The sequence below is a fragment of the Schistocerca americana genome, chromosome 4, assembly GCF_021461395.2.
Source record: "Schistocerca americana isolate TAMUIC-IGC-003095 chromosome 4, iqSchAmer2.1, whole genome shotgun sequence".
NCBI classification, from domain to species: Eukaryota; Metazoa; Arthropoda; class Insecta; order Orthoptera; family Acrididae; genus Schistocerca; species Schistocerca americana.
The window spans coordinates 529,472,468-529,498,696 of record NC_060122.1 but is presented as its reverse complement, the minus strand read 5'-3'; the positions used below and the strand labels follow the sequence as shown (position 1 = coordinate 529,498,696).

At 44.1% G+C, this 26,229-nt stretch overlaps 2 protein-coding genes across 2 annotated transcripts in view; one reads left to right on the top strand and one right to left on the bottom strand.

The window, feature by feature from the left end:
- Window positions 1-25,539, bottom strand: part of LOC124614063 (ER degradation-enhancing alpha-mannosidase-like protein 3) — a 190,410-nt gene extending 164,871 nt beyond the window's left edge. Inside the window, exons 1-2 of the mRNA XM_047142897.1 lie at window positions 24,974-25,539; window positions 791-836 (exon numbers count right to left, since the gene is read on the bottom strand). Coding sequence (XP_046998853.1) covers window positions 791-836; window positions 24,974-25,113 — 186 coding nt within the window. The 5' untranslated portion in view covers window positions 25,114-25,539. The remainder of the gene's footprint in view (window positions 1-790; window positions 837-24,973) is intronic.
- A 341-nt stretch (window positions 25,540-25,880) lies between these two features.
- The window catches only part of LOC124614064 (protein ABHD13), a 60,668-nt gene continuing 60,319 nt past the window's right edge, over window positions 25,881-26,229 (top strand). The window contains exon 1 of the mRNA XM_047142898.1: window positions 25,881-26,204. Coding sequence (XP_046998854.1) covers window positions 25,967-26,204 — 238 coding nt within the window. The 5' untranslated portion in view covers window positions 25,881-25,966. The remainder of the gene's footprint in view (window positions 26,205-26,229) is intronic.

Sequence of the window (26,229 nt, the reverse complement as noted above, 5' to 3'; positions counted from 1 at the left end):
CAAAATCCTTACAGTACACTCACCTACTGGATAGCAGCTTCCCACACTCAGAATGCATAAAATTGAAGGAAATCTACAGGTATGCAAGGATACTAATGTCATACTACAATATTAATCTCAGTAATCAACAGCTACAAAAGAACACAAAACAATACTGGAACATAACAAAAGGAAATATACTCATGGTAGAGTTTGTTTTCTTTTTTGTTTGTTAACTGGTTGTACCCACACACATTTCTCACAAAATTCCAGATAAACATCAGTATCTGTCAAACTTTGAACTGTTGCCACAGGGATACAATCAAGAATTAAAGGAACAGTACATCTGAAGATGACTAAATCGTAATAAACTTGATACCACTCCTCATCAAACATGAACGTATTGTTTCCCACTGTATCAACTCATTCAGTGTAGAATTCCAACAGGGTCGTTCAGAGATCTCCAACAAACACTGGAGTCTAATGAATGAAAACCATAACCCTGCACTAACTTGTATAGCCACTGTTCGATGACCAACTGTTAATGACAGCTAAAATTTCTTTAATTAATAAATAAGACAGACAACATAGTTACCAACACAAGAAATCGAATAAAATCGATAGAATATGAAGTAGGATAAAAACTTAACAAATTATCATAAGATCTGAATTTTTATTATTGTGCTGATGTAAGTTGTCAAAGTTTTTTTAATTTGACCAAGGTGCTGAGCATAACCACGGCACATAACTACACCATCACTACTATCAAAACACAAACAACATTATTAATGAAGCAATACACATTACTCACCATGTATGCTCTGTAAGCATGATAAAACATGTCCCTGGCCTGATACCTGTAAACAAAGATAGAATACACAGATATTAATCTTGTTAAAGTACATGTGTTTTCAGTGTTGTTATCAAAACATATTACAAATCAAACAACGGAAAATCCAGGATGGACTGTAACAATATTAGAGAAGGAAAGTTGCTATTCACCATTTAGCAGAGATGCCGAGTCGCGATAGGCACAAAGAAAAGATTCACACAATTATAGCTTTCGGCCATTAAGGTCTTTGTCAGTAACACACACACACACACACACACACACACACACACACCCACACCTTGCACACATGTCTGCAGTCTCAGACAGCTGATACCACACAGCGAGCAGCAGCACCAGTGCACGATGGGAGTGGCGACTGGGTGGGGATAAGGAGGAGGTTGGGGTGGGGAGGGGGAGGGATAGTATGGTAGGGGTGGCGGACAATGAAGTGCTGCAGTTTAGACAGAGGGTGGGAGACAAGGTGGGGAGGACGGTGGGGGGGGGGGGGGGGGGGGGAGGGATAAAAAGAAATTAAAATACTGGGTGTGGCGGTGAAATGACGGCTGTGTACTGCTGGAATGGGAACAGGGAAGGGGCTGGATGGGTGAGGACAGTCTAACGAAGGTTCAAGCCAGGAGGGTTACGGGAATGTAGGAGGTATTGCAAGGAAAGTTCCCAGCTGCGCAATTCAGAAAAAGCTGGTGTTGGTGGGAAAGATCCATATGGCACAGGCTGTGAAGCAGTCATTGAGATGAGGGACATAATGTTTGGCAGCATGCTCAGCGTCCACAGCCTAGCCACCCTTGGTCGGCGCATCTGCAGTGACGAGCAGTCCCTCTCAAAATATACCCAGGGTCTCACTGAAGCCTTAGCTGACCGTAACTATCCTCCCAACCTTGTACAAAAACAAATCTCCTGTGCCTTATCTTTCCAGTCTCCCACCCCCTCCCAAAGTCCCACAGTCCGGCCACAGAGGAGCATTCTCCTTGTAACTCAGTACCATCGGTGACTGGAGCAACTGAATTATATTCTCCGCCAGGGTTTCGATTACCTCTCGTCGTGCCCTGAAATGAGAAATGTCCTGCCCACTATCCTCCCCACCCCTCCTACAGTGGTATTCCACCGTCCACCGAACCTACACAATATCCTCATCCATCCTTACACAACACGTGCTCCCAATCCCTTATCTCATGGCTCATACCCTGCAATAGACACAGATGCAAGACCTGTCCCATACATCCTCCTACCACCACCTACTCCAGTCCAGTCACTAACATCACCTATCCCATCAAAGGCAGGGCTACCTGTACAACCAGTCATGTGATTTACAATCTAAGCTGCAGCTACTGTGTTGCAGTCTATGTAGGCATGACAACCAACAAGCTGTCTGTCCACATGAATGGCCACTGACAAACTGTGGCCAAAAAACGAGTGGTACACCCTGTTGCTGAACACGCTTCCAAACATGACATCCTTCATTTCAATGACTGCTTCACAGCCTGTGCCATACAGATCCTCCCCAGTAACACTAGCTTTTCTGAATTGGGCAGGTGGTGGGAACTTTTGCTGCAATACATCCTACACTCCTGTAACCCTCCAGGCCTCAACCCTCATTAGTCTGTCCTCACCCATCCAGCCCCCTCCCTATTCCCATTCCAGCTCTACACAGCCCTCATATCACCGCCACACACAGTATTTTAATTTTTTTTATTTCTCTCCTTACCCCCCCCCCCCCCTCCCCCCGTCCTCCCCATCTTGTCTCCTACCCTCCGTCTAAACTGCAGCACTTCACTGTCCGCCACCCCCACCATACTACCTCTCCCCCTCCCCACCCCAGCCTCCTCCTTACCCCCACCCAGTCGCCACTCCCATCATGCCCTGATGCTGCTGCTCATAGTGTGGTTTCAGCTGTCTGAAACTGCAAACATGTGTGCAAGTTGCGTTTGCGTGAGAGAGTGTGTGTGTGTGTGTTTTGCTGACAGATGGCTGAAAGCTATAATTGCGTGAATCTTTTTGTTGTGCTTATCGCAACTCAGCATTTCCGCTATATGGTGAGTAGCAACTTCTAAACATATTACCGTTCTTTTGAACCTGTATACTGACTTTATAGACTCTTTATAGTAGCCTAGCTGCACTTAGTGTGCTGTGGATGTTTGATGAGTTTTTCAATAATTTTGTACTTTTGAGTTTTAAAATTAATGTTTTATTTTAAAGATGTGCAGTAGTATTTTATCAATATGGTAGAAGAGCATCATTGCTGAGTTTCTGGACATAAAGTGCAACAGATGTAAGCAATTTCGATGATAACTTGATATTTTAGAAGTGCAAAAGCTGAGACGATGGCAGACTAAAGACAACAAACTGAAAAACTGGCTAGCAAAGAAAACTGAGGAACCAGGTGAATTATAATGAGGACCAAACTTCCTCGCAGATAAAAACTGTGTGCCGGACTGAGACTCGAACTCAGGACCTTTACCTTTCGCGGACAAGTGCTCTATCGTCTGAGCTACCCAAATATGACTCATGCCCTGTCCTCATAGCTTTACATCTGCCAGTACTTTGTCTCCTACCTTCCAAACTTCACAGAAGCTCTCCCGCAAACCTTGCTGAACTAGCACTCCTGGAAGTTTTAATCTGCCAGAAAGTTTCATAACAGCATACACCCTGCTGCAGAGTGAAAATCTCATTCTGGAAACATCTCCCAGGCTGTGGCCAAAGCCATGTCTCCACAATATCCTTTCTTCCAGGAGTGCTAGTTCTGCAAGCTTTGCAGGAGAGCTTCTGTGAAATTTGGATGGTAGGAAACGAGGTACTGGTGGAAGTAAAGCTGTGAGGACAGGTTGTGAGTCGTGCTTGGATAGCTCAGAAGGTAGAGCACTTGCCCGTGAAAGGCAAAGGTCCCAAATTCGAGTCTCAGTCCGGCACATAATTTTAATCTGCTAGGATGTTTCATAACAGCGCAAACTCCTCATTCTATAACGAGGACAATTTTAGATAGTGATGAAATTTTTGAAGTACGTGACAAGCTGGTTAAAACAGAAGACATTACTCAAAATTACAAAACCAATCTTGCTTCACTGACAAATGCTAATGGGAAGGCAAGGAAATGCTCAATTTTGTCACTTTACATCAAGCCTTTGCTTTGCGTCGGTGAATGCAAGACCACCAAAGATATTTGGAACAAACTGCATAAGATTTATGATGTTCCCTTAGCCAAATGCAGTGATCTGCTTACACATAGATTTCATAATATAATATGGGAAGCACCTGGTGATGTACAAGGTCATCTTGCTAAATCTGATGTGATACAAATTTTGCTAGGCAAGCCAGTCGATGATGGTAACCTTTGGGAATGATTTTTGCAAACTTTGCCCACAGTACCAGATTACATTAATGTTATGTGGATGAATTGTTAGCCGAATACAACACGAATAAATTACAAAAATAATTTTATTACTGAAAGTAGAGAATAACTGATTGTGATGATAAACGTGTTGCTGCAGCAACGATGACAAAAATGCAGGTTAACAAACGGCAACAAAGGGGCAATCAAACTATTTCTTAAACGGAACGTAGGCAAACTGTTCTTCACATGGCAAAGTAGGACACTAATCAAAATAATGTAACAACAGATTTGGTTTGCTTTAGATGTTAGGAAAAACAGTCATCAACCAAATGAGTGCTCTGGGATAGGGAAAAGAAAAGACTATACTATGTTGTCAACCTGTGTAACATCAATGGGAAGTTCAAGAAATTTTAGCCACACAGATAAATCAGAAACTGAGAAGAAAGTTGTAATGTTGAGGTGCAACATCTTTTCTGTGGATATAAACAAACTGGCTGCAGTGAGTGGTATACAGACAGTGGTGCAATACATCATGTAACAAATTAATGTGACTGGTATACTATGTATGAACCATCCAAAACTCCAAGGATGATGGATAGTGCCACAAGTGATGTGGAAATTGAAGCGTCTAGTACAGATCCCATTGATATACAGGTATCAATGGACAGAATTGTACAAAGAATTATTTTCAAGATGTTTGGTTTTGTTCAGATGAATCTGCTAATTTATTTTCTGTTAAGAAAGCTGCACAAAAATAAATACATCACATAACAAAGTGATGGCAAACCATGGGTATTTTAAAAAAATAATATTCCATTTGTTGTTGCTGCATACAGTAATGAAAAGGGCTTTATCATTTGGCTGTGAAGGTCTCCATCCAGAAAAGTCTTATGTTGTTGCCGACACTGGTGATACCTTACAAAAATGGCATGAAAAATTGGGTTGTCAAAATAAACATTATGTGCAGCAGTTTTTGATTTGGTATAGAGACAATGACTGATAGCAGCTTTTGTGATGGATGTGTCTATGGCAGACTTCATCAGCTGGCGTTGGTGAAAGAATGTAGAAATCTATTAAAGCTGGAGAATTACTTTATGCAGATGTTTGCAGACCAATGCAAGATAATGAACTGCAATGTCACCAATACTGTACTTTTCTGTTTTTAAGAATGTTTTTTCCCAGATTGTGGGTAATGTACCATTCACAACTCAAAGATGAAATTAAAGAAAAGTTACCACTGTTTATTAAAAAAATAAGGACTCGAGTTGAAGTTACTTTGCCAGAATTATTTAGGTTTGCTGACCACACCTACAAAAAGCATTGTGAGGTGAGGCAGTTCTGGCTGTAACATACACATTGTATCTAAAGCGTCCCATGAAAACTGAAGGCAAAACTCCAATTGAGATGTTTGTGAAGGAAGGAAGGTACTTTACGTAATTGGCTGATATTTGGAATGAAATGTTATGCATGGATTCCCACAACACAAAAAGTATATGTATGTGTTTGGTTATAAGTATTGTGTTTATTTTCCTGAAAAAAGATTTTGTGTGTGTGTGTGTGTGTGTGTGTGTTTGTGTGTGTGTTTGTGTTTGTGTGTGTGTGTGTATGTGTGTATGTGTGCGCGTGCGTGTGTGCAATTCAACTGCACACAATTACAGAAACCAGTGACTCAAGAGACTAGAAGGGTTGATGATGTGTCAGATACCGTTGAAAAGAAAGAGATTACAAAAACTGAATGTGAAAATGTTGATTTTGAAGAGAATTGTTACTGGGACTGTATGAATTAAAATGTAGTTATAAGTAATGAAATGGTTAGCAAGCATTTGTATTGGCAATGACGGCCAGTTGAGAGCCATTATGGAGCACGGAATGAAAACAAAGTATGATACAATTTCCATGAGGCACAAAATTCGAAGATATCATTGTCTTATTGTGAAGATTTAGCCTACAAACCAATATTGATGCTTCTCTGTGAGGCACTAAGGGATTCTAAAGGGATAGTACAATCAGAAAAATCTGAAGAATGGAAAAATAAGCAATGGAGGAAGAAACGAATTCTCTGAAAAAAATAAAACATGGAAACCAATTTACAACACTAAAACAAATAAGGTGACTGAAAATCAATGGGTTTTTGCTACCAATCTATATATAAACACTGAAGAAGTTCAATGTAATGCTCTGTTAGTGGCAAAATGATATACAAAAAAACACACTCAATGATTTGGGATAGCTTATACTCAAACATTTAGCCCTGTGGCAAGATTTGAGACAATGAGTGCCCTGTTGAGTGTTGTGATTCCAACATGGTGGCATATAAGGCAATCTGATGTAAGAACAGGATTTCCGAAAGGTATTTTGAAGGAGGAAATTTACGTGAATGAACCAGACAGCTATGGTGACAGTAAAGGTCATGTATGTAAATTGCTGAAGAGTCTGTGCAACTTAAAGTAATTGTTAAAATGCTGTTATGAATGTCATAGTGAATGTAATTTACAGGAGAGCTATTCAGATCCCTGTATGTTCTATAGTGAAAAACTGATACTGCTGTTTTATGTTGATGATGGATTCGCTATGCACTCTACTGATGCAATAACTTAAATCTACTGAACAATAGGTAAATGTTTTCAGATCACTATAGAAAATGCTGATTACTTCCTGGGCTTACAAATCGAGAAATTTGATGACTATATTCAAAAAAATCGGGACTAGTGTAGCAGGGGATACAACCCGTCGGCTTTGGACACTGACGTCACAAGTCGCCAATCGAGAAGCGATTCTTCTTAGTGTTGTAGCTCCCTTCAGTGGCTGATAATTGTTTTTTGGCTTTTTTAAAAAAAATCTCACAAGATAGAATAAACAGATCCACTTTATTAAGCAATCATTAAAAAAACGAAACTGAAACATAACAGCAAAAGCGAAAATGGTAAGCTGCTATCTGGCGACTTGTGACGTCATTGTCCAAAGCCGACGGGTTGTATCCCCTGCTACACTAGACCCAAAAAATCAATCTAACATGTGAAAAGAATTTTAGAGAAATATGGCATGATGGATGCAAAACAACTGCCTTTACCAACTGTGTCAGAATGGATACAACTTTTTAATAATACTGAACACTACTGATAGATAGTTGGAAGTTTGATGTATTTAACACAGGGTACAAGACCAGATTTATAGAACGCTGTTAATATTGCACTGTGAGAGTACAACTCACAAACACAGGTGTATTTTGCATCGCTCAAATAAATATTCAGATATCTAAATAAAAAATTGCAGATTGCAATAAGTTTGAGAAGAATGGAGGTCCAATTGTGTGATAAAGTAAATTACAACAGTGTGTTGCCCTTTCTTCAATGGAGGAAGAATATGTGGTTGCAAGTGATGCTTCCAAACCACTTGTGTGATAGGACTGACTTCTGAAAGAAATTGGAAATGTTGATGAGTCCTCAGTTCCTATTTTGCAAATAGATAACCAAGGGCTATTAAATTCATTAACAAATTATAATTTTATGAATGATCAAAACAGATAGACAAAGTATCATTACATTCATCAACTAGTTGGTGAAATGAAGATTTGAGTGAATTACACACAAACCAGCAGATGTAGGAACCTAATGGTACTATGCATACTTCATGACGCACATAAAATTTGGGTGTTTTTGAGGTTAAAAATAAATGTTTTACTTTAAAAATGGTCTATGATTTTTTTATCAAAAAATCTTAAACACACAACAAAATAGATTGTTAAGCCAACAGTTCCTGTTTGACACTGGTTAGTCACCAGCTCTTCTTTTCTCCCCATTATGGTGGGGGGCCTGTGGTATGAGGAAACTTTGGATTAACTGAAGCCTTCAAAACAACTTTGAAAACTCATAACCACACAGTCACCTTTCAATCTACCCTAGATCCTGGCAACACTACAGATCTACATGCCACCACAACTAAGATTCACATGCATCAGCTTCGCCAATTCACTATCAAATTGTCACCTTCCGGACATAGGCAGAGAGCGTGTGCTGGCAACAAACAGTATCCTGTTGCATAACATGCTCCGCAACATGACAGTCATGGCCTCAGTACCTGTTTCACAACATGTCCAAGATGTTTTGTCAGTAATTGTATTAGCCTAACGCACATGCTGCAACATCATTATGTTTCAGGACAAAGGAGGCATCCAGAATTGGTAGGTTCAGATCACCCAAAACTTTGATAGAATAGAACTTCAGATAATCTTTTAAGGTAGATTGGACTGATGATTGCATATCTGCAATTGGACACAGGTGGGCAATCCTGTGACACATGTTGATAACAAGGACCTGCTGAAGCACGGATTACAGTTAGAAAAACAGATCATGACCTGAGCATCTTCTTAGCAATATTCATTCTATCATGTCACACACATGATTATGGGTGTTAATTAGAAGGATCTCTTACAAATGGTGATTCAACTGACCCCCCCCCCCCCCCAAAAAAAAAAAAAAAAGAGGAAAAAATGTTGGTCTCTGGTCTCATGGCATGGTCAAAGGTCTAATTTAAATTGGAAGATGACATTTTGGTTGAGTGTTGGCAATGTCAACAAATATAAATAGGAATTAAAAGTTGTAATAACATATTGATTAATAACACAGGCTGAGCTCTAGGTTTGCCACTGGCAACATTTACTTTATGTTTAACACACTTAGTTATGACAACCCGTGAAACCTACTATATAATTGGTACAGCCATGTCTAATTTCTGACAAAACCAAGAGTTGCTCCACTGTTATTACACTTCTGTTTACAAATAAGTAGAACTGCAAGATAAATTCAGAAACACTGTATCAAATAAGAAATCTATGGTAATTATTTTGGTGCATATTGTACACTTATATTGTACACCAAATCATCATCAATACAACTGTAAGAAAATATTTTTTAACCTTTTTTTTATTTTGCATCCTTACTCTGTCAATCAATTGTCAGTTGTTCACATCAGGAAGACATTTGTAAGTACATTGTACATAGCTCTATAAATGGTCATGGACCAGGAATCAATTTGGACTTATCAAGTAAAACAAAGGAAAAACACAAAACAATGTTTTCTATCATGGATTACGATTGTATAGCCTAATAATTTCCCCAAGGAGATGAGTCAGATAACTGAAATAAATTTATTCACAAAGGTGATAAAAAAACATCTCTTAAATAATGTGCAACATACAGTTCAACATTATTTAAAGAACTCTGAGTACGAGTTAATAAAAAAAGACAACTAAACTACTGACATATTATAATATATGTTTACAATATACTGCTAGTTACAAGTAACATAACAGCACAGTACACTAGGTACATATCAAATGAAGTAGTGCATTTGTTAAGAAATAGCCTCAGATTTACAAGAATGGAGGCTCCTGCTCTGACCTGCCAACCAATATATTTTACGTGTTTGTACACATGATTTCTTTATTTGTTCTTGAGCTAAGTTACAGCAGCTCCGGTTGTCATAGTCAGCCAAGGATAGCAGAACGGCCTCCAGTCCATCATGGTGTCGCATATGAATCATGCAAGGAAATGGGTAATGCCACATCTGTGGTGATGGCAAAGCCAGAGAATGCTCTCAGATGGTAAACAGCTTTATTGGCAGCTCAATCTGTGCAACAAAGTCAGACAGTGCCCACTGTTGGGCACTGCTGAGGCAGCAGAGTGCTACATCTGCAGTGCCGGTGGGAGTTGGATGGGGTTGCCTTGCAGAGCTAGTGGTGTCAGCATAGCCTGCTGTGGTCAAACAGCCAGCATTTGGGAGGTGGCAATCTGGATTTGGCATGGCCCACTTTGAACTCAGTATCTTCTGACATGACAGAGTGCTAGGCACTGGTGTGTGTCGAATGGCTGCACTAGAGTAGGCACAGTTTGATGCCCGAGGGCATCAAGATAGCTGGCACTAGCAGGCTAATGACCATGTTCAGCAGCCAGTGCTATCAAAGGAGGCTGCTGCTCTGCTGAGGCTGCATCAGTGCTAATGCTGGAGTTGAAGTCAGGGTCGAAGTTGAAGCATAGTAGGGTGGTATGCACATCAAGAGCCCACGGGTCTAGCATTGCCCATGACAGGTATGTCCCCAGTGCAAGAGATTTTCACCTGTGCTGGAGAGCCAAATACACTTGACCACACTGATGGAACGCCCTGACTCACTGGCAAATCAACCACTGCTTCCCTTTCATGCTCTTAAGACATTTACAACTCCAACTTGTTACTGTACAAGTTGTACATAACCTTTTGTTCCTGTATATTACCCCGCTACCTTCAGAATTTCAAAGAGTGTACTCCAGTCAACATTGTTAAAAGCTTTCCCTAATGGTCTAAAAGCCATAAATATATATTTTCCTTTCTTTTAACCTATCTTCCACAATAAGCCATAGCATCAGTATTACCTTGCTTGTTCCAACATTTCTCCAGAACCCAGACCATCAGTTTTTCCAGTCTTCCGTAAATAATCTGTCAATATTTTGCAGTCATGACTTGTTAAACTGATAGTTCAAAAATATTTACGTCTGTCAGCACCTTCTTCCACTGACCGATTGATTGAAGGGGTTTATGGGACTAAACCGCAAGGTCATCAGTCCCACGATTCTTGTGTAAGATATAGGTGTCCGTTAAAAGTGGATGGATCCAGTCAGAGGGGGCAAACTATAAAGTGAGCAAGCTAAAATCACACACAATAGAAGGCATAAAAGGGAAGCCAAAACTAAAAACTGGAAAAACAGAGGGATAAAATAGCAGTCTTTGAAATGGAGGTGGTCATGGGTTCCAGATCCAGAAAACACAAGAGGTCCCAACCACAACCATCCTGCCCCTGCTCCAGGAGTAAAGCAAAACCTTATAACTGAAAAGAAAAACAACTTTCACATAGGAAACTGATGACCAGTTCAACCATCCATGAGTCGTCTACTAATATTAAAGACAAGGAATCTGGCATGCTTTACATAGTATGAAAGATCGAAAGAAAGCGATATTCAGCCAATACGTGGAATACCACCAGTCTGGCTCCACAGCCACATTGTCGGGCGGCTCATTACACAAGAGAAAACAACAGGTGAGTCTAGTATGACTGATGCTTAGACGACAAAGACAGTGGACTCCTTCCAAGATGAGCAGAAGGAAGAGTGCCAACTGCAGCAGTCTCCTTGATTGTGTGGAGTTTATTATTGAGAGCAGAAGTACACCAGATGTCATTCCACTTTTGCACAGAGAGAAATTTGATGGGTATCCACAAATCTGTACCTGGAATAGACAAAGGTAGTGGGGGGGGGGGGGGGTGCAAGTACTTGCCTCTCTAGCCAGACAGTCAGCCAGTTCACTTCCTAGGATGCCCACATGACTTGGGACCCAGAGAAAGACAACTGTGCAGACGGCACAGCCAAGAGCAGAGAGGTGGTTATGGATAGCAGAGACCAAAGGGTGACGAGAATATAGCATCGGTCGACAGCCTGATCATTGAGCACAATAAATTAAAACAGCATGGGGGAAGGCCTGAGAAACAAAAAGAGGGCTCTGTGAGTGGATAGAAGCTCTGCTCTGAACACACTACATAATCCCAGCAATAAATGGTATTCTAAGCCAGTAGGAGACGTGAAAGCGTATCCCACCTTATCGATTGTCTTAGAACCATCAGGGTAGAAGATGATGCAACCCTGGAACTCTCTGAGTATAGCACATACAATATGCTAGAAAACCATAAGAGCGACAGAGACCTCAGGACCCTGGAATAGATTGGTCCTAATCTGTGGTCTAGGAACTTCTGGGGATGGGGTACATTCCAGTGCATGGAGATGGAGATCCCAACAGAAGGAAGTGACGAGCATTTTAACAGGCAGTGATCGGGAGGGAGACAGCCTTCATTTGCAAAGTGACTGTGTAAGAAACCAGGAGTTCACTCAGTTGTATTTGTAGAGGAGGAATCCCCATCTTCTGCGAGGGCAGTATCAATGGAACTAGTGCGAAATGCACCAATAGCCAGACACATCCCACAATGGATGAACAGGGTCAAGGGTTTGCAGAGTGGAAGGAGGCACTGAGTCATAAACCTGACTACCATAATCTAGTCTAGACAAGAACAGAGCATGGTAAAGATAAAGAAGACTGGTACGGTCTGCACCCCAAGACATGTGGGCCAGGAGGCTGGCAGCATTAAGCTTCCACATGCATGTAGTCCTTAGGCAGTGAATTTGGAGCAGCTGCATCAGCTTTTTACCAGAAATAAGGTCCAAGAAATGAGACTGTGCTACAGCATCAAGGAGCTGGTCACCTAAATAAAGTTATGGATTTGGGTGTACTATAGGTCAACGACAAAAATCCATAACCCATGTTCTGGAGGGAGAAAACTGGAAGCCCTGGGAGATGGCCCTTGCAGAAGCCTGTCGGATGGTGTCTTGAAGCTCGCCCTCCACAAATGCTACCACATGGGAGCCGCACTGCATGAAAAATCGTCAACACGCAACGCCGGGGTAACCAGAGGCCCAACAGAGGTTACAAGTTAGTTGATGACTATGAAGAAGGGTGTGACACTTAACACAGAACCTACTGAATCTGAGGATCACTGAGTGAAGTGCCAACTTGAACCCAGAAGAGCTGGTGAGATAAAATCAGAAGGGGGCCACAAAAACCCCAGTCATGGAGGGTTAACTAAAATGTGATGGTGCAAAGCCGTGTCGTATGCCTTATGTAGGTCAAAGAAGACAACGACAATGTGTCGGCATTTAGTAAAAGCCTGTCAGATTGCTGTTTCCAATCTGAGCAAATGGTCATATGGAGATCATCCTTCCAGGAAGCAGCACTGATATGGTGACAAAAGACCCCAATATTCAAGTACCCAATGTAATCTGAAGCTACCTATCCTCTTGAGCAGTTTACACTCGTCAGGCTAATCGGGCGGTAGCTGTCAAGAGATGCTGGGTTCTTCCCGGGCTTAAAGACAGGGTTAGCTGTACTATATCCAAGTGCTGGATCACCTGGTTGTGGATGGAATCCGGGCCTAGGGCTGTGTCACATGAAGAGGTAAGAGCCTGCAAGAATTCCCATTCAGTGAAGTGTTCATTATAGGGTTCAACATTGTGCAGGTTGAAACAATGGGAGAAAGGTAGCGGGATAGGAAGAGAAAGCCAATGCTGTTACAAAGTATGTCGTGAGGTGTTCTGCAAGGACCAATGGATCAGTGCACAGAGCACCTTGGAGTTTAAGATCCTGGTCTGTTGACTGACACTGGCAGCACAGACGTCTACGGAGCCTGGACCAAGCCTCTGATGAAGAGGCATACGTCCCCAGGGAGGAAACATAGCACTCCCAGCATTCCTTTTTACTCTGCTTAGTAAGGTAATGTGCCTTAGCAGGGAGATGCTTAAAAGCAAGGAGGTTGGTCTGTGAAGGGTGTTGTTTAAATTGCTCCAGCAGCTGTTAGCAGTCCTGGACAGTGACTGCTACATCCTTGGTCCACCATGGACCGGTCAACAACAAGAGGGACCTGTGGATAGGGGGAACAGCATTGCCAATCAACATGAAGAATAGTGTCAGAGACGTCTTGCTCAACCACATCAATGCAATTTGAGAGGGAGGTGTTTAAGCACACAACAGACATATATAAAGGCCAACTGGCCCCGCAGAATACCCAACGTTGGGGGCTGTCTGCCTGGTGGCAGCAGCGGAAAGATAGAGTCACCGGAAAGTGGTGGCTGTCACAAAGATCGTCATGGGATGACAAATGTAGCCAAGCCATGAGACCAGGTGAGGTGGTCATGAGATCGACAGCAGAAAAGGTGTCATGATAGGCATTAAAGTGGATAGGGGAACTATCACTGAGGAGACACTAATTGAAGTCTGTTTGGCAATTAGGAGACCCATACCTGTTGAAGTGGCACTCCCCCACAATGGGTGGTGGGCACTGAAGTCCGCAAGGAGGAGAAACAGGGGCAGGAGTTGCTATAATAAGGTAGATAAGCAACATAAGGAAGTAGCCTACCTGGAGGGAGGTACAAATTGCAAACAGTGATTGCCAGAGTTGTCTGCACTCTAACCAGTCTTGCCTCCAGGTTGCTACGAACAGGGATACAGTCACTAATGACATCGGAGCGAACCGAAGTGCAGACCCCCCCCACACAGATGCTAACCAAGGGCCAGCATGGTTCCAACGGAAGACCAGGCAACCATGAAATGTTAAAGGGTGGTCATCATGGAAGTGCGTTTCTTGAAGAGCAAGACAGAATGCAGAATAGGAGAAAACAAGATGATGTATTTCTGGTAGGTGATGACAGCACCCATTGCAGTTCCACTGGATGATCGTGTGGCGAGAGTTCAGGTTAGACATAAAGATGCCGAGAGGAGGTCATGTCACTCGGTCAGTGGTCATCACCAACAAGGAATAAAAAAAAAAAAGTGTCAGACTCAGGTGGCGCGAGGGGGGAGATGGCAGCTCTGGGGGCAATTGAGGGGCTTGTCTTGGGACTTAAGTTTCTTCTTCTTCTCTTTCGGAGGTGGAGGAGGGCAGGGCACAGAGGGAGTATAGACATCTGCAAGATATGGAACCAAAAGGGAGCCGGCAACCTCGGGGCACAAAGATGGTGCATCTCACTGCTGAGTTGTGGTAAAAGACTTCTAGCCTGAGAGTCACTGGGGAGACGGGTCCCGGGAGTAGGGTTGGGGGGGGGGGGGGGGGCAGCTCCTGGAGCAGAGGTTGTGTGAAATGCAGGTAGGGGAGAGGGGGGTGGGGCTGGGGCTGGGGCTGGGGTACAGAAGAGGTAGGAGACGGAATGGATGTAACACAGCAAAAGTTGAAGAAAGTAACACTGGACGGAATCTCTCATTTTTGACGAGCCTCAGCATAAGACAGCCGATCCACAGACTTGTACTCCAGGATCTTCTTTTCTCTCTTGTAAGCTGGGCAATCTGACGAGCAAGGGGAATGGTAGTTATGACAATTGACACACACAGGTGGTGGAACATAGGGGCTTCCCTCATGGAGTGGGTGTCCACAAAGGGTCCACCGTACAGCGGCAAGACATCACCCAAAGCACCTCTTAGGTGTCACATCTGCAGCACATAACCTTGCTTTTCTCTGGGAGAATACCCCCTTGAAAGCCAGAATGAAGGCCCCGGTATCGGCGCTGCTGTCTTTGCGGCCCTTCTGCAAATGGCAAACAGAATGAACGCCGCATTGCTCCAGATTAGCCTGGAGTTTGCAGGATGAGGTCCCTTTAAAAATATCACTGCCTGGACTATATTCAGAGATTGGTGAGGGGTAATAGACACTGGGACATTCCACAACAATCACAAGCACAAAGAGCTGCAGAATCGATGGCAGAAGAAGCTTTGATTAACAGGAAGCACAACTGCATCTTTCTGAGAGATTCCACTTCATCAGACTTGTCCTCGATATGGACTGTGGCGGTGAATCTGTCCCCATCCACCCTAGTACAGACAAGGTAGTGGGGAAAGTGTTTCAGCCTGGCCCTCCTCCCATGGTGTAGCCAGGGAAGGAAAGGCTTCCGGGTCACAACAAGCAGCATTCAGTGATCCTTCACTATTTGAAGAGACAGCCATTTGAGAACAGCCAGATTTTTGCAGCTTGATACGCTTCATGTGCCAAGCACCTGTCCTGATACCACTCACTCTGATCAAGGGCTCTACCTATGGCATCACCCAGCCACAGCAAGGGCTGCCTGACATGGCAGCCATTGCCAGGAGTTCCCATGCTACAAGAAGACAAGCAACCACTCCTTGGCATACATGTGGAGGGAAGAGATCAGGTATCAGTAGTGTGATCCCTGTGTTGTCAGCAGGCTCAGCTGGACTGGCTACATCTGCTGGTGTGGAGAGCAGCTATGGTGGGGAAGGAAGAAGAGGGGAGAGGAATCCACGCTGTAGACACTAGGAAGGGAGTTATTCCCAAAATGGATCACACTAAAAACAGAAAATTTGGAAGAGGAGATCAAACCTCAAGCGGGGACCTAAACTCCAAAAAGGATTAAAGAGAACAGGCAGAAGGAACAAAATTGCCAGCAATACAGGGAACCAAGTGGAAAGCCAGGTCAATATAAATCAGAACATCAAGAAACGAGAAAAAGGGGGGGGGGGGGGGGGGGGGTTCAATGGGGAATGAGCAAGGACAGGGAGGGAGGGGCAGGGTGAAGGAAATGCAGTCAGGGAAGGAAGAATGGGCTGCAATAGCTCGCGGCCCCATGTGGCCACGCACAAACTTACAAAAGAACCGGAAGCCCCTGGGGGGTCCAAATCTGTGGTCTATGCACCATTAAACAGGGAAGGGAGGGGTAGTGGAGGTGGGAGGAAATCATGGGGCATATTCCAGTAAGTGTAGATCAGTGTAGAAGGTGATCCCAAGAGGGAAGTGAGATGCATTCCAACCGGCAATCCTACCTGAGGGCAGGTATCAGGAGGCAGACGTCTCTTGTTTGCAAAGAGGACAGGGTACACAGAATGGTCAGGGAATTGTCGAATGGTAATTTCATAAGAAGCAACCGAGAGACAAACACACCCCATAATGATGAACATGGCAAGTAATTTCAGAGTGGATGGCACTGCTGCCATAAGCCTGACAACCATAATCTAGTCTGGACAAAACCAGAGCACGGTAAAGATGGAGAAGAGTAGCAAGGGCTGCATCGCAGGATGTGTGGGCAAGGAGGTGGAGAGCATTAAACCTTCACATGCAGGTAGTTTTCAGGTGGCAAACAGCCATGTCAGCTTTTCATCAAAATAAGGCCCAAGAAATGCGACTGTACTGCAACATCTAGGTGCTGGTTGCCTAAATAAAGTCCTGGATCGGGATGTACTGTGGGTCGATGGCAAAAATGCATCATCCACCTTTTGGAAAGAGAAAACTGGAAGCCATAGGAAAGGGCCCACAGAGAGGCCTGTCAGACGTTGCCTTGGAGCTGGCGTTCAGCAGATTCTACCAAGTGGGAGCAGCACCAGAAGCAAAAAATCATCGACATACAATGCTATGGTAACCAGAGGCCCAACAGAGGCGACAAGCCATTGATGGCAACAAGGAAGATTGTGACACTTAATACAGAACCCTGTGGGATACTGGTCTCCTGGATCTGTGGGGTGCTGAGTGAGGTGCCAACTCTAACCTGGAAGAGACAATGGAAGAAAGACCCCCAAATAAAAATCAGAAGGAGGCTGCAGAAGCCCCATTCATGGAGGGTAACTAAACTGTAACAGCCCCAAGCCATGTGGTATGCCTTATGTAGGTCAAAGGAGACCACGACAAGGTGTCGGTGTTTAGCAAAAGCCTGTCAGATTGTTGTTTCCAGCCTGAGTAAATGGTTAGCTTTTGTCCTTTCCAGAAGCCAAATTAATATGAGGACAAAAGGCCCCAAGATTTGAGTACTCATCTTAATTGAAAGCTAACCATCATTCATAAGCAGTTTCCAAAGTAAGTTGATTAGGCTAATCAATCAGTAGATGTTGAGAGAGAATCTGTGAGCCAAATGTGGTTGAAGACCCTGTGGAGATGTTGCCTCTGGGTACCGTCCAAGAGTTTGATCATCTGGTTGTAGATGAAATCCAGGCCTGGGGGCAAGTCGCATGAAGAGATAAGAGCTTGCAAGTATTCCCATTCAGGGAAGGGTTCATTATAGGCTTCAGCTTGAAACATTCTTGGTCCATTACGGTACCAGTGATGAAGAGGGGGATCTGTGGATAGGGGGGCAGCAGTGCCAGCGGCATGAAGAATAATGTCAGAGACATCTTGCACAGCCGCATCAATGCAATCCATGAGAGTGGTGTTGAAGTGCACAGCAGTATATAAAGGCCAATTGGCTCTGGGGAACGCCCTGGCAGCAGCAGGGCAACAATAGAATCACGAGAAAATGGTCACAGTGACAAAGAACACCATGAGAGCGGGAAGGAAATTGTGAGATCGATGGCAGAAAATGTGCCATGAGCGGCATTGAAATGTGTAGGAGAACCATCATTGAGGAAACACAAATCAAAGTTTGTAATAAGTTGGTCAATTAGAAGTTTCCTACACGTTGGAGTGGCATTACCCCACAGGAGTTGCATTGAAGTCCTGAGGAGGAGATACGGGGGTAGAAGTTGCTGTATAAATGGGCACCAGCAGATTGAGTGCGGCTGTGCAGCCGTCAAGTGGTATCTGTCAAGAGGACCCTCTCACCCCTCTCCTCTTCAACATGGCCACAGACATGAAGCTATTAATCATTTGCCTTCCCACATAGGAGCCCACACTTTAGGTTGCAGAGTCAACACTGCGGCCTTTGCTGATGATGTTCTGTTGTTCACATCAATGAAGAGGGCTCTGCAGTCCCTTATTAATGCAGCCACTGCAGCCCTTGCCCATTTGTGGGTGCACATCATTGTGTGGAAGTGTTTCACCCTTGTTTTAGTGGCCTTGAGCCATGAGACAAAGGTGAAGGTGGACAACACTGTCACATTCACGGCCTGCAATGCCATCAGGCCAGCACTACACATGGGGAGACCTTCCACTACCTGAGGCTGCAGTGGTCCTCTTACAGTCAGTGCCTGTTCAATCCTCACCGCCATCTGCAGGAGCAGCTGTACATCATCACCTGGGCTCCCCTGAAGCCGCAACAGTGCCTCTACACCCTCGTGCACGCGGTACTGCTGGACCTGTACCATGGGCTGGCCCTCAGTTGCACTCAGATTGGTGTCCTGAACAGCGCAGACACAGTGGTGTGAGTAACCATCAGGAGATGGTTCTGCTTCCCAGCGGACATCCTCCTTGGGCTACTTCCACACTCCTTTGGCCCACAGGGGACTTGGCATTCCATCTGCCTGCTGGATGAGTCCCACCCACCCTTAAGCAAGCCTGACTCCTGGCACAGCAGGAGATGGAGCCAGCTATGGACAATGTGTGCTTGGGCGAGGTGCAGCACAAGGTCGTGACGCTCGAGTGGCACTTGACGTGGCAAGGCCTACTCCTGAAGATGTTGGAGCAGATTGGGGAGATGTGGGTGGCTTGCCTATACATGGACTTCAATGGAGCAGCCCTCTTGAAGTCTGCTACCATCCGGGAGCAGCACCAGTGGGTCACTGACACCAGTCGACTCCTGTCTGGGTTCAACCAGATCAACGCCATCTGCGCCCACATAAACACCTTGCCCTCCAAGGCGCAGTGCAGTCACGGATCGGTAGCCAACAGCTGATGCCGTGCGGGCTGCAGAGCCATTGAGACTGCCAACCATGTCATCCAGGCTTGCGGACAAGTGCTTCCGTGAAGTATCTCGTGCGCTGACTCGTGCAAAGGGGCTTCGATGGCTCAGTGGAGGCCATCTTTATACACCAGGTCTCTGCAAGCCTGATATTGTTGCAGTCAAAGATGGCCAAACCAGCATAGCTGAAGCCCAAATAGTTGGCAGTCACCTTCAGCTTGACTTGTGCCACAAGAGGAAGGCAACAAAGTCCAACATGTCGTCCATCAGGCGTGCAGTCCTTAATCTGTCTCCCAGTGTCGTAGATATCTACTTCACATCAGCCACAACGAATTGGAGGGGGAGATGGTCCCCACAGTCCATGAGTTACCTCTTGAATCTGGGATTCAAGGTGCAGGGACTCAACATCATCTCCCCCTGAGTATTTTCTTTGTATTGTGGATCATTCAAGATTTTCGAGAGAATGACGGTACAGCACCCGATGCCCTGAGTCAGCTTCGGGTAGAGTGCTGGTCTTTCTTCTTCCACTCCTGGGGCTCTATTGCAGGAGCAATCCCATTTTTATTCCATTTCTATGTCTTTGTATTTTAATTTATGTTTTCTTTTCCATAATAAGTGAGGTGTGCACCCATTGTAAGCTCCCACTGTGGTGGGGGTACTGGAGCAATATTAAACACCTGTTTTACTAATTTACATCTCATGTATTATTCTTTGTCCGAATAAAGACGGCTGAAATAGGCAATTCAACATAAAGAAGTGGTCTCCATGGAGGGAAGTAGACATTGCAAATGCTGACTGCTGGGGTCATTTGCAATCATACCACTATTCCTTCCCAATTGGTACAAAGAGGGATCCACCTATTAATGATATCGGTGCAAACCAAAGTGCAGACCCCTCCAGATTCTATCTCGGAGGCTAGCACAGTTCTGACAGAATGTCCAATAATGACAAAATGTTAGAGAGCGGTCATCACAGAAGCGCATTTCTTGAGGAGCAAGGCAGAATGCAGTATAAGAGGAAACAAGTTGTATTTCGAAGGTTACATATAAAGAAGCCGAGAAGAGGTAACGTCACCGGGTCAGTGGTCGTCACTAACAAGGATGGGGTAACATCCATAAAAACTGGGTCAGATTCAGAGTGAGGAGGAGGCGGGCAAAGCCCCCCCCCCCCCTCCCCCCAGGATGCCAGGGAAGCCCCGTACTTGGATTTCCATTGTTTCTTCTTCTCAGTTGGAGGGAGGGAGACGGTGTTATCGGTAAGGGAATAGGTGGCAACGATGTATGGATCGAACAGAGAGTGAGCAGCTTTGAGGAAGGCAATTTCAAGACAGAGGATTTCTTCTCTGGTAGAGGACGAGGAGAAGTGGTTGCTTGAGGGGAAGGAACAGGGCCTGCTGCTGGGGGGAGGGAGGCAGGATGGGGGTAAGGAGGAGGAAGGAGGAGGGGAAGGCATAACTGAGGAAAAGGTAGACAAGAGATTCACAGTGTGAAGGCAGTCAAACTTCTTCCGGGTTCAAAGTAACTGAGATGGTCAAGGATCTTTATTTACTCAATTCTTTTTTCCTTTGTATACACTGCATACTCTGGTGAGCAGGAAGACTGTAAGCCAGAGCTATGCAGGAAGAATGTAGGCCAGAGCTATTTATATAGTTAGGCTGTGAGGTGCAATGGCTCCCAAAATGAAGAGGGCGGCCACAGTCACCACAGATGTGACTGGCATGGCATCGTAAGGACACATGGCCGAGCTTGAGGCAACAGAAGCAATGCATGGGAGGTGGAATATATGGTTTGATGTCACATCTATATATCATGAACTTGACTTTCTCGGGCAGGGTACAACCCTCAAAGGTCAGCATGAAAGTGCCTGTGCCCTTAGGGCATATCTGGACACGTCAGACAAAATGAACACCACATCTTTCCAGATTAGCACTAAGTTCTTCATCAAACTGGAGGAGAAGGTCCCCATGAAAACACCCTGTGTCCTACTGAGAGATTTTGGAGGAGTGTCATTCACTAGTATGTCTCCTAAGTGGTTGCAGGCATGGAGGGAGGCCAACTGACTGGCAGAAGTTGTCTTTATACGGAGGGAGCCAGATCTCATCTGGCTTAAGGACTCAGCTTCACTGAACTTGTTCTTAATGTGTTCCACAAAAATGGGGCCTGGTGGCAGCAAAAGTCTCCCTGTCAGAACTGGTACAGACCAGGAACTGCGGAAAGGGCTTTGCCCCAAGCCAGTGGGCGTGGCCCTCCTCCCAGAGGGTACCCAAGGGAAGTAAGGCTGGGAAGGCACAAACAGGAATTGAGACAGAACTATTCCTAGCAAGAGACACAGCTGCAGAAAAGAAGCCAGAGAGTTTTGTTTCCAGTGCCAAACGCCCACACTGGTACCAGCTACTCCGAAAACTGGTCTTTCTCATGGGTACCACCCAGCCACAGCAATGGCCTGGCATCATGGTTGTTGCCAGGAGCTCTGATGCCCTGAAAAAGACAGGCAACCATGCCTCTGCTTTCACAAGGCGTTCATTGCACAGGTGCCAGAAGTGTGATTCCTGTGGTGTCAGGGGCTCAGACAGATGGGTACATAACAACCCCACCACAACAATGGGCTACTCAGCTGGTGACCTAGCAAGGAGGCAAAAGGGTTATGGTGGGGAGGGGGAGGTGGAGGGGGAGAGGGTGAGGGAGGTGGAGGAGAGCCGGAAAAAAAGAAAGGCTGCAATAGCTCAGGGACCTGTGTGTGCCACACACATAACAACAAAAGGGCTGTGGGCCCCCTGGGGAGTCAGTACCTGCTTCCTTTGGAAATGGAATTATTACATTATTCTTGTAGTCCGAGGGTATTTCCCCTGTCTCATACTTTGCACAACCAGTGGAATAATTTTCTCATGGCTGACTCTCCCAAGGATATCAGCCATTCTGAGGGAATGCCATCTAGTCAAGGATTCTTTTTTTTGCTTAGGTCTTTCAAGTTCTGTCAAATTCGTCTCATAGTATCATATCGCCCATCACATCTTCATCTACTTCCTCTTTCCTTTCTAAAACATTGCCCTCAAATTCACTTTTATTGTACAGCCCCCCACACATTGATTAGTCAGAACATTATGACCACCTGTCTAATAGGTGATATGTCCACCATTGCCATGGATAACATCAGCGACGCATTGTGGCATGGAAGCAATGAGGCCTTGGTAGCTCACTGGAGGGAGCTGGCACCACATCTGCACACACAAATCACCTAAGTCCCATTAATTCAGAGGAGGGAGACGATGAACTCTGCAGCCACATTCAATCACATTCTAGATGTAGTTGACTGGGGGGGGGGGGGGGGGGGGGGGACAGCGCATTAATTGGAACTTGCCACTGTTTTCCTCAAACCACTCCTGGCCTTGTGACAATGCACGTTATCTCATTGAAAAATACCACTGCCATTGGGAACAAGGTCATTGTGTAAGAGTGTTTGTGGTCTGCAATTAGTGTATGACATTCCTTGGCAGTCATGGTGCCTCGCATGAGCTCCACTGGACCTATGGGTGCTTGTGTGAATAACCCTGAGAGCATAACGGAGCCACCGCCAGCTTGTCTCTGTTGTGCAGTACAGGTGTCAAGGAGATGTTCCCTTGGAAGGCAGTGGATTAGCACCCTCCCACTGGCATGAAGAAGGTATCAGGATTCACAGACCATGCAACACACTGCCACTGAGCCAACGTTCAGTGCCAAGGGTCATGTGCCCATTTAAGTCATAGTTACAATATTCCAATGCCTGTGTCATTTCTAATTACGAGCAATAATACATGCACTGCAATATTGTATTTATCCACCAACTCCGGGCAAGTAAAGTGTCTCCCCCGTATACATAATGAACATACAAGTTCAGGTTGTAAGCACATGGCTGATGATAGGCCTACATGGAAGTTTGGGTCTGGATGCGTGACGTGCTTGGATAGCCAAACGCTAACGCGACAGGTCGCCATAATATGGATTGAGTCCTGGTCTGGCACAAATTTTCATTGTCATTAAATTATGCAGCTGATGGTTTTCCATATTTGCAAGTTGTGCGAGTACATTTAACACCAATGTTGTGGCGTTAACATTGGCAAATGCACGGGTCATCGGTTGTGGAGGCCCATTATAAGGAGAGTGGAGAGTGCAGTGCAGTGCAGTGATCAGACATACTTTGCTGCCTGTCCTGTTTTACCAGTCTGTCCAGCCTATGACGGACAACATCTGTAATGATGGGTGGCCGACCAAGCCCATGACATCTGGATGTGTTTTCACCAAGCAGTGAAGACACTAACCACAGCACTCCTCAAACACATGGCAAGTTGTGAAGTTCCCAAAATGCTAATGTCAAAACCTCTGGGCCATAAGAATCCACCCACAGTCAAACTCAGATAGCTTGCACGCCTTCCCTGTTCTACACAGCACGCTCACTGCTACCAAATGCACCATGCATATGTCTGGCTAGCAGTCATTCCACGCCACGTGACACTGCTATCACCTGGATGGGATGATATTGATGATTGGTCGGCAGTCATAATGTTCTGGCTGATCAGCTTACGTATTCCTTCTGCCTTTAAGCTTTCCCTTTGCTTGGTACTGGTTATCCATTAGATCCCTTGATATACATATCTGCTTCTCTTTTCTCCAAAGGCCTCTTTAATTTTCCTATAGGCAGTATCTATCTTTCCCGTAATTAGGCATACTTCTATTAACTTGCTTTTGTCCTATAGTCATTCCTGGTTAGCCATTTTCCACTTCCTGTCATAACTTCTTGGTAATATCACCAAAGATGTGACAGTTTTCTCTCCAGTGTTTGTTATATATATTAAAAGTAACTTCAGGTATTACTATGATTTAGAAGACAACATATCAGTAGACAGGATAATGCGATTTTTTTAAAAAATTAGGCTACTAAAGGGTTCTTAGCAAACCAGATCATCACTCAGCTCATATAAAATACACAACATATAATTCAGGCATCAGCATGCATGGGATGTTAAGAGAAATCAGCACTGCAATGCGTACCAATACAATACGTATCTACAATATGTAGATATTGCAGTGAGTTAAAATTGCAATTTTCGATTTTTCTGCTTTTAGTGTCAGGCAAGAATACAGTGCTTTTTTTATTTTCTTGATTTAAATTCTGATATGTAAATTTTCCAAGCACAAATGCAACACTACAATCTCGAAATATGAGGATAAGATCAAAAGCAATAGCTGTGACTGTTTCATTGCGTTTGTCAATGCGGTGCAGTTTCTTTTATGTGCTCAGCAATAATCCAGGTGCTATATTCCAAATGTGTAGGTCTGTTGACAATCACAGAGATAAAAGTCCAGAACGTATTTTTTTTTCTTTTTTTTCCCCTCTCCTCTCAAATCTCAGGTCACTGATATTACTACAATCCTGTCACTACTGAGTTATTCAGGGCTGATACTTGACTTGTTTGTATGACTTTTTCGTTGTGATAGAATCGAAAATGCACTGTAGGTGTCGGTATGGACTACGGATTAAACTTCATCTTAAAGATGTTAGATGGCCGCGTCGGTACGTGTTAGAATTGAAAACCGCAAACAATTGATTCGCTTAAACAAATCAGTTTAATTGTATTAAATCCAAAAAAGACGAGTTACTTACTTAAGCTCTTGCTTTTCTTCGTTTGTCATGTGTTCCGAAGCATCACCGGTATGAGCAAAAACTGATGAAAGTCCAAGGCAAAATATTAACAAAAACATCGTAGTTTCCTGAGCCCCTTCCAGTGAGTATACATTCAGCATCTCACTATGTGCTTATAAATTTACTTTCGCTAAATGTAATCCACTGTCAAGATGCACAAAAGAAAATTTGTACAAATGCCATAGTTAATGGGAACCTGAGTTGTATTATTCACTTTAATGTTGTTCGTATGATCATGACATATAATATGCCTTGATCATCCGAAGTTTAATTTGATTTTGGTCCGGTTATAAATATGAAACATAATGTCTCCTAAAATTAAACAGCACCATCTAATCCACAAGTATGCGTTCGTTTCCTGTTAATATTTCTACACACGACATTACGAATATTAAACGCTGAATTTTGCCAACATCACAATCACTACCTCAGCACATACATACAATACGTCTCATCTCTGATCAGCAGGTGTAGCTGTTTAGCCTATGTCTGTCGAGTATACATATACTTTGTAGTAAAAATTGTACGCCTCTGTCGAGAGGTATACACTAAGTAACCACGAGCCAAAATTACTAAGAAAATATCTGGAGTGACATATAAATATATGATATAGAAGAGTAATCGATTAAAATTGCATTTGTGAAACTTGTGTCGAAAGCAATGTATATATTGTACGTTTTCTTCTTGAGAACGCACTTTTAAGTTCCTGATTCGAAGTGTTTTGTAAACATGTCAGTAAATGAAAGAGTTTACAAATGAAAGTGTCCAAGATGCAAGGGAACTCTCTATATAGTACGCAGCAAAACAAAATATGCAACGTTGCTAGCACTGACAAACATTGGGCAGCGGTATCTGTCAGCTGATATTTACAGAACAAAAGAATATTGCACAGAGAGCGTGTATCGATGGATGTTGTGTTGGTGATATGTGTGTTGTGGTGATGAATTGGAGAAAATGTCCAAATCAGGACCTCTCCATATGGAGGAAATTGGGGAAAAAATAACAAAACCTCCCGAACCTTCAAACATGGGTGTAAATATAAGTAGCCACGGCGCAAGAATATTTCGAATTTTGCTGTCAGTGGCAATGCGCTGTTGGGCATTGGCAGGTGCAGCAATATTAGCATGTCTGTTGCTGTATTGGGCCTACGGAGGTTTGCTGGCGTTCATGCTGCTATGTTTTGCGACAACAGGTTAGTCTCGTTGTAGTCAGAATCG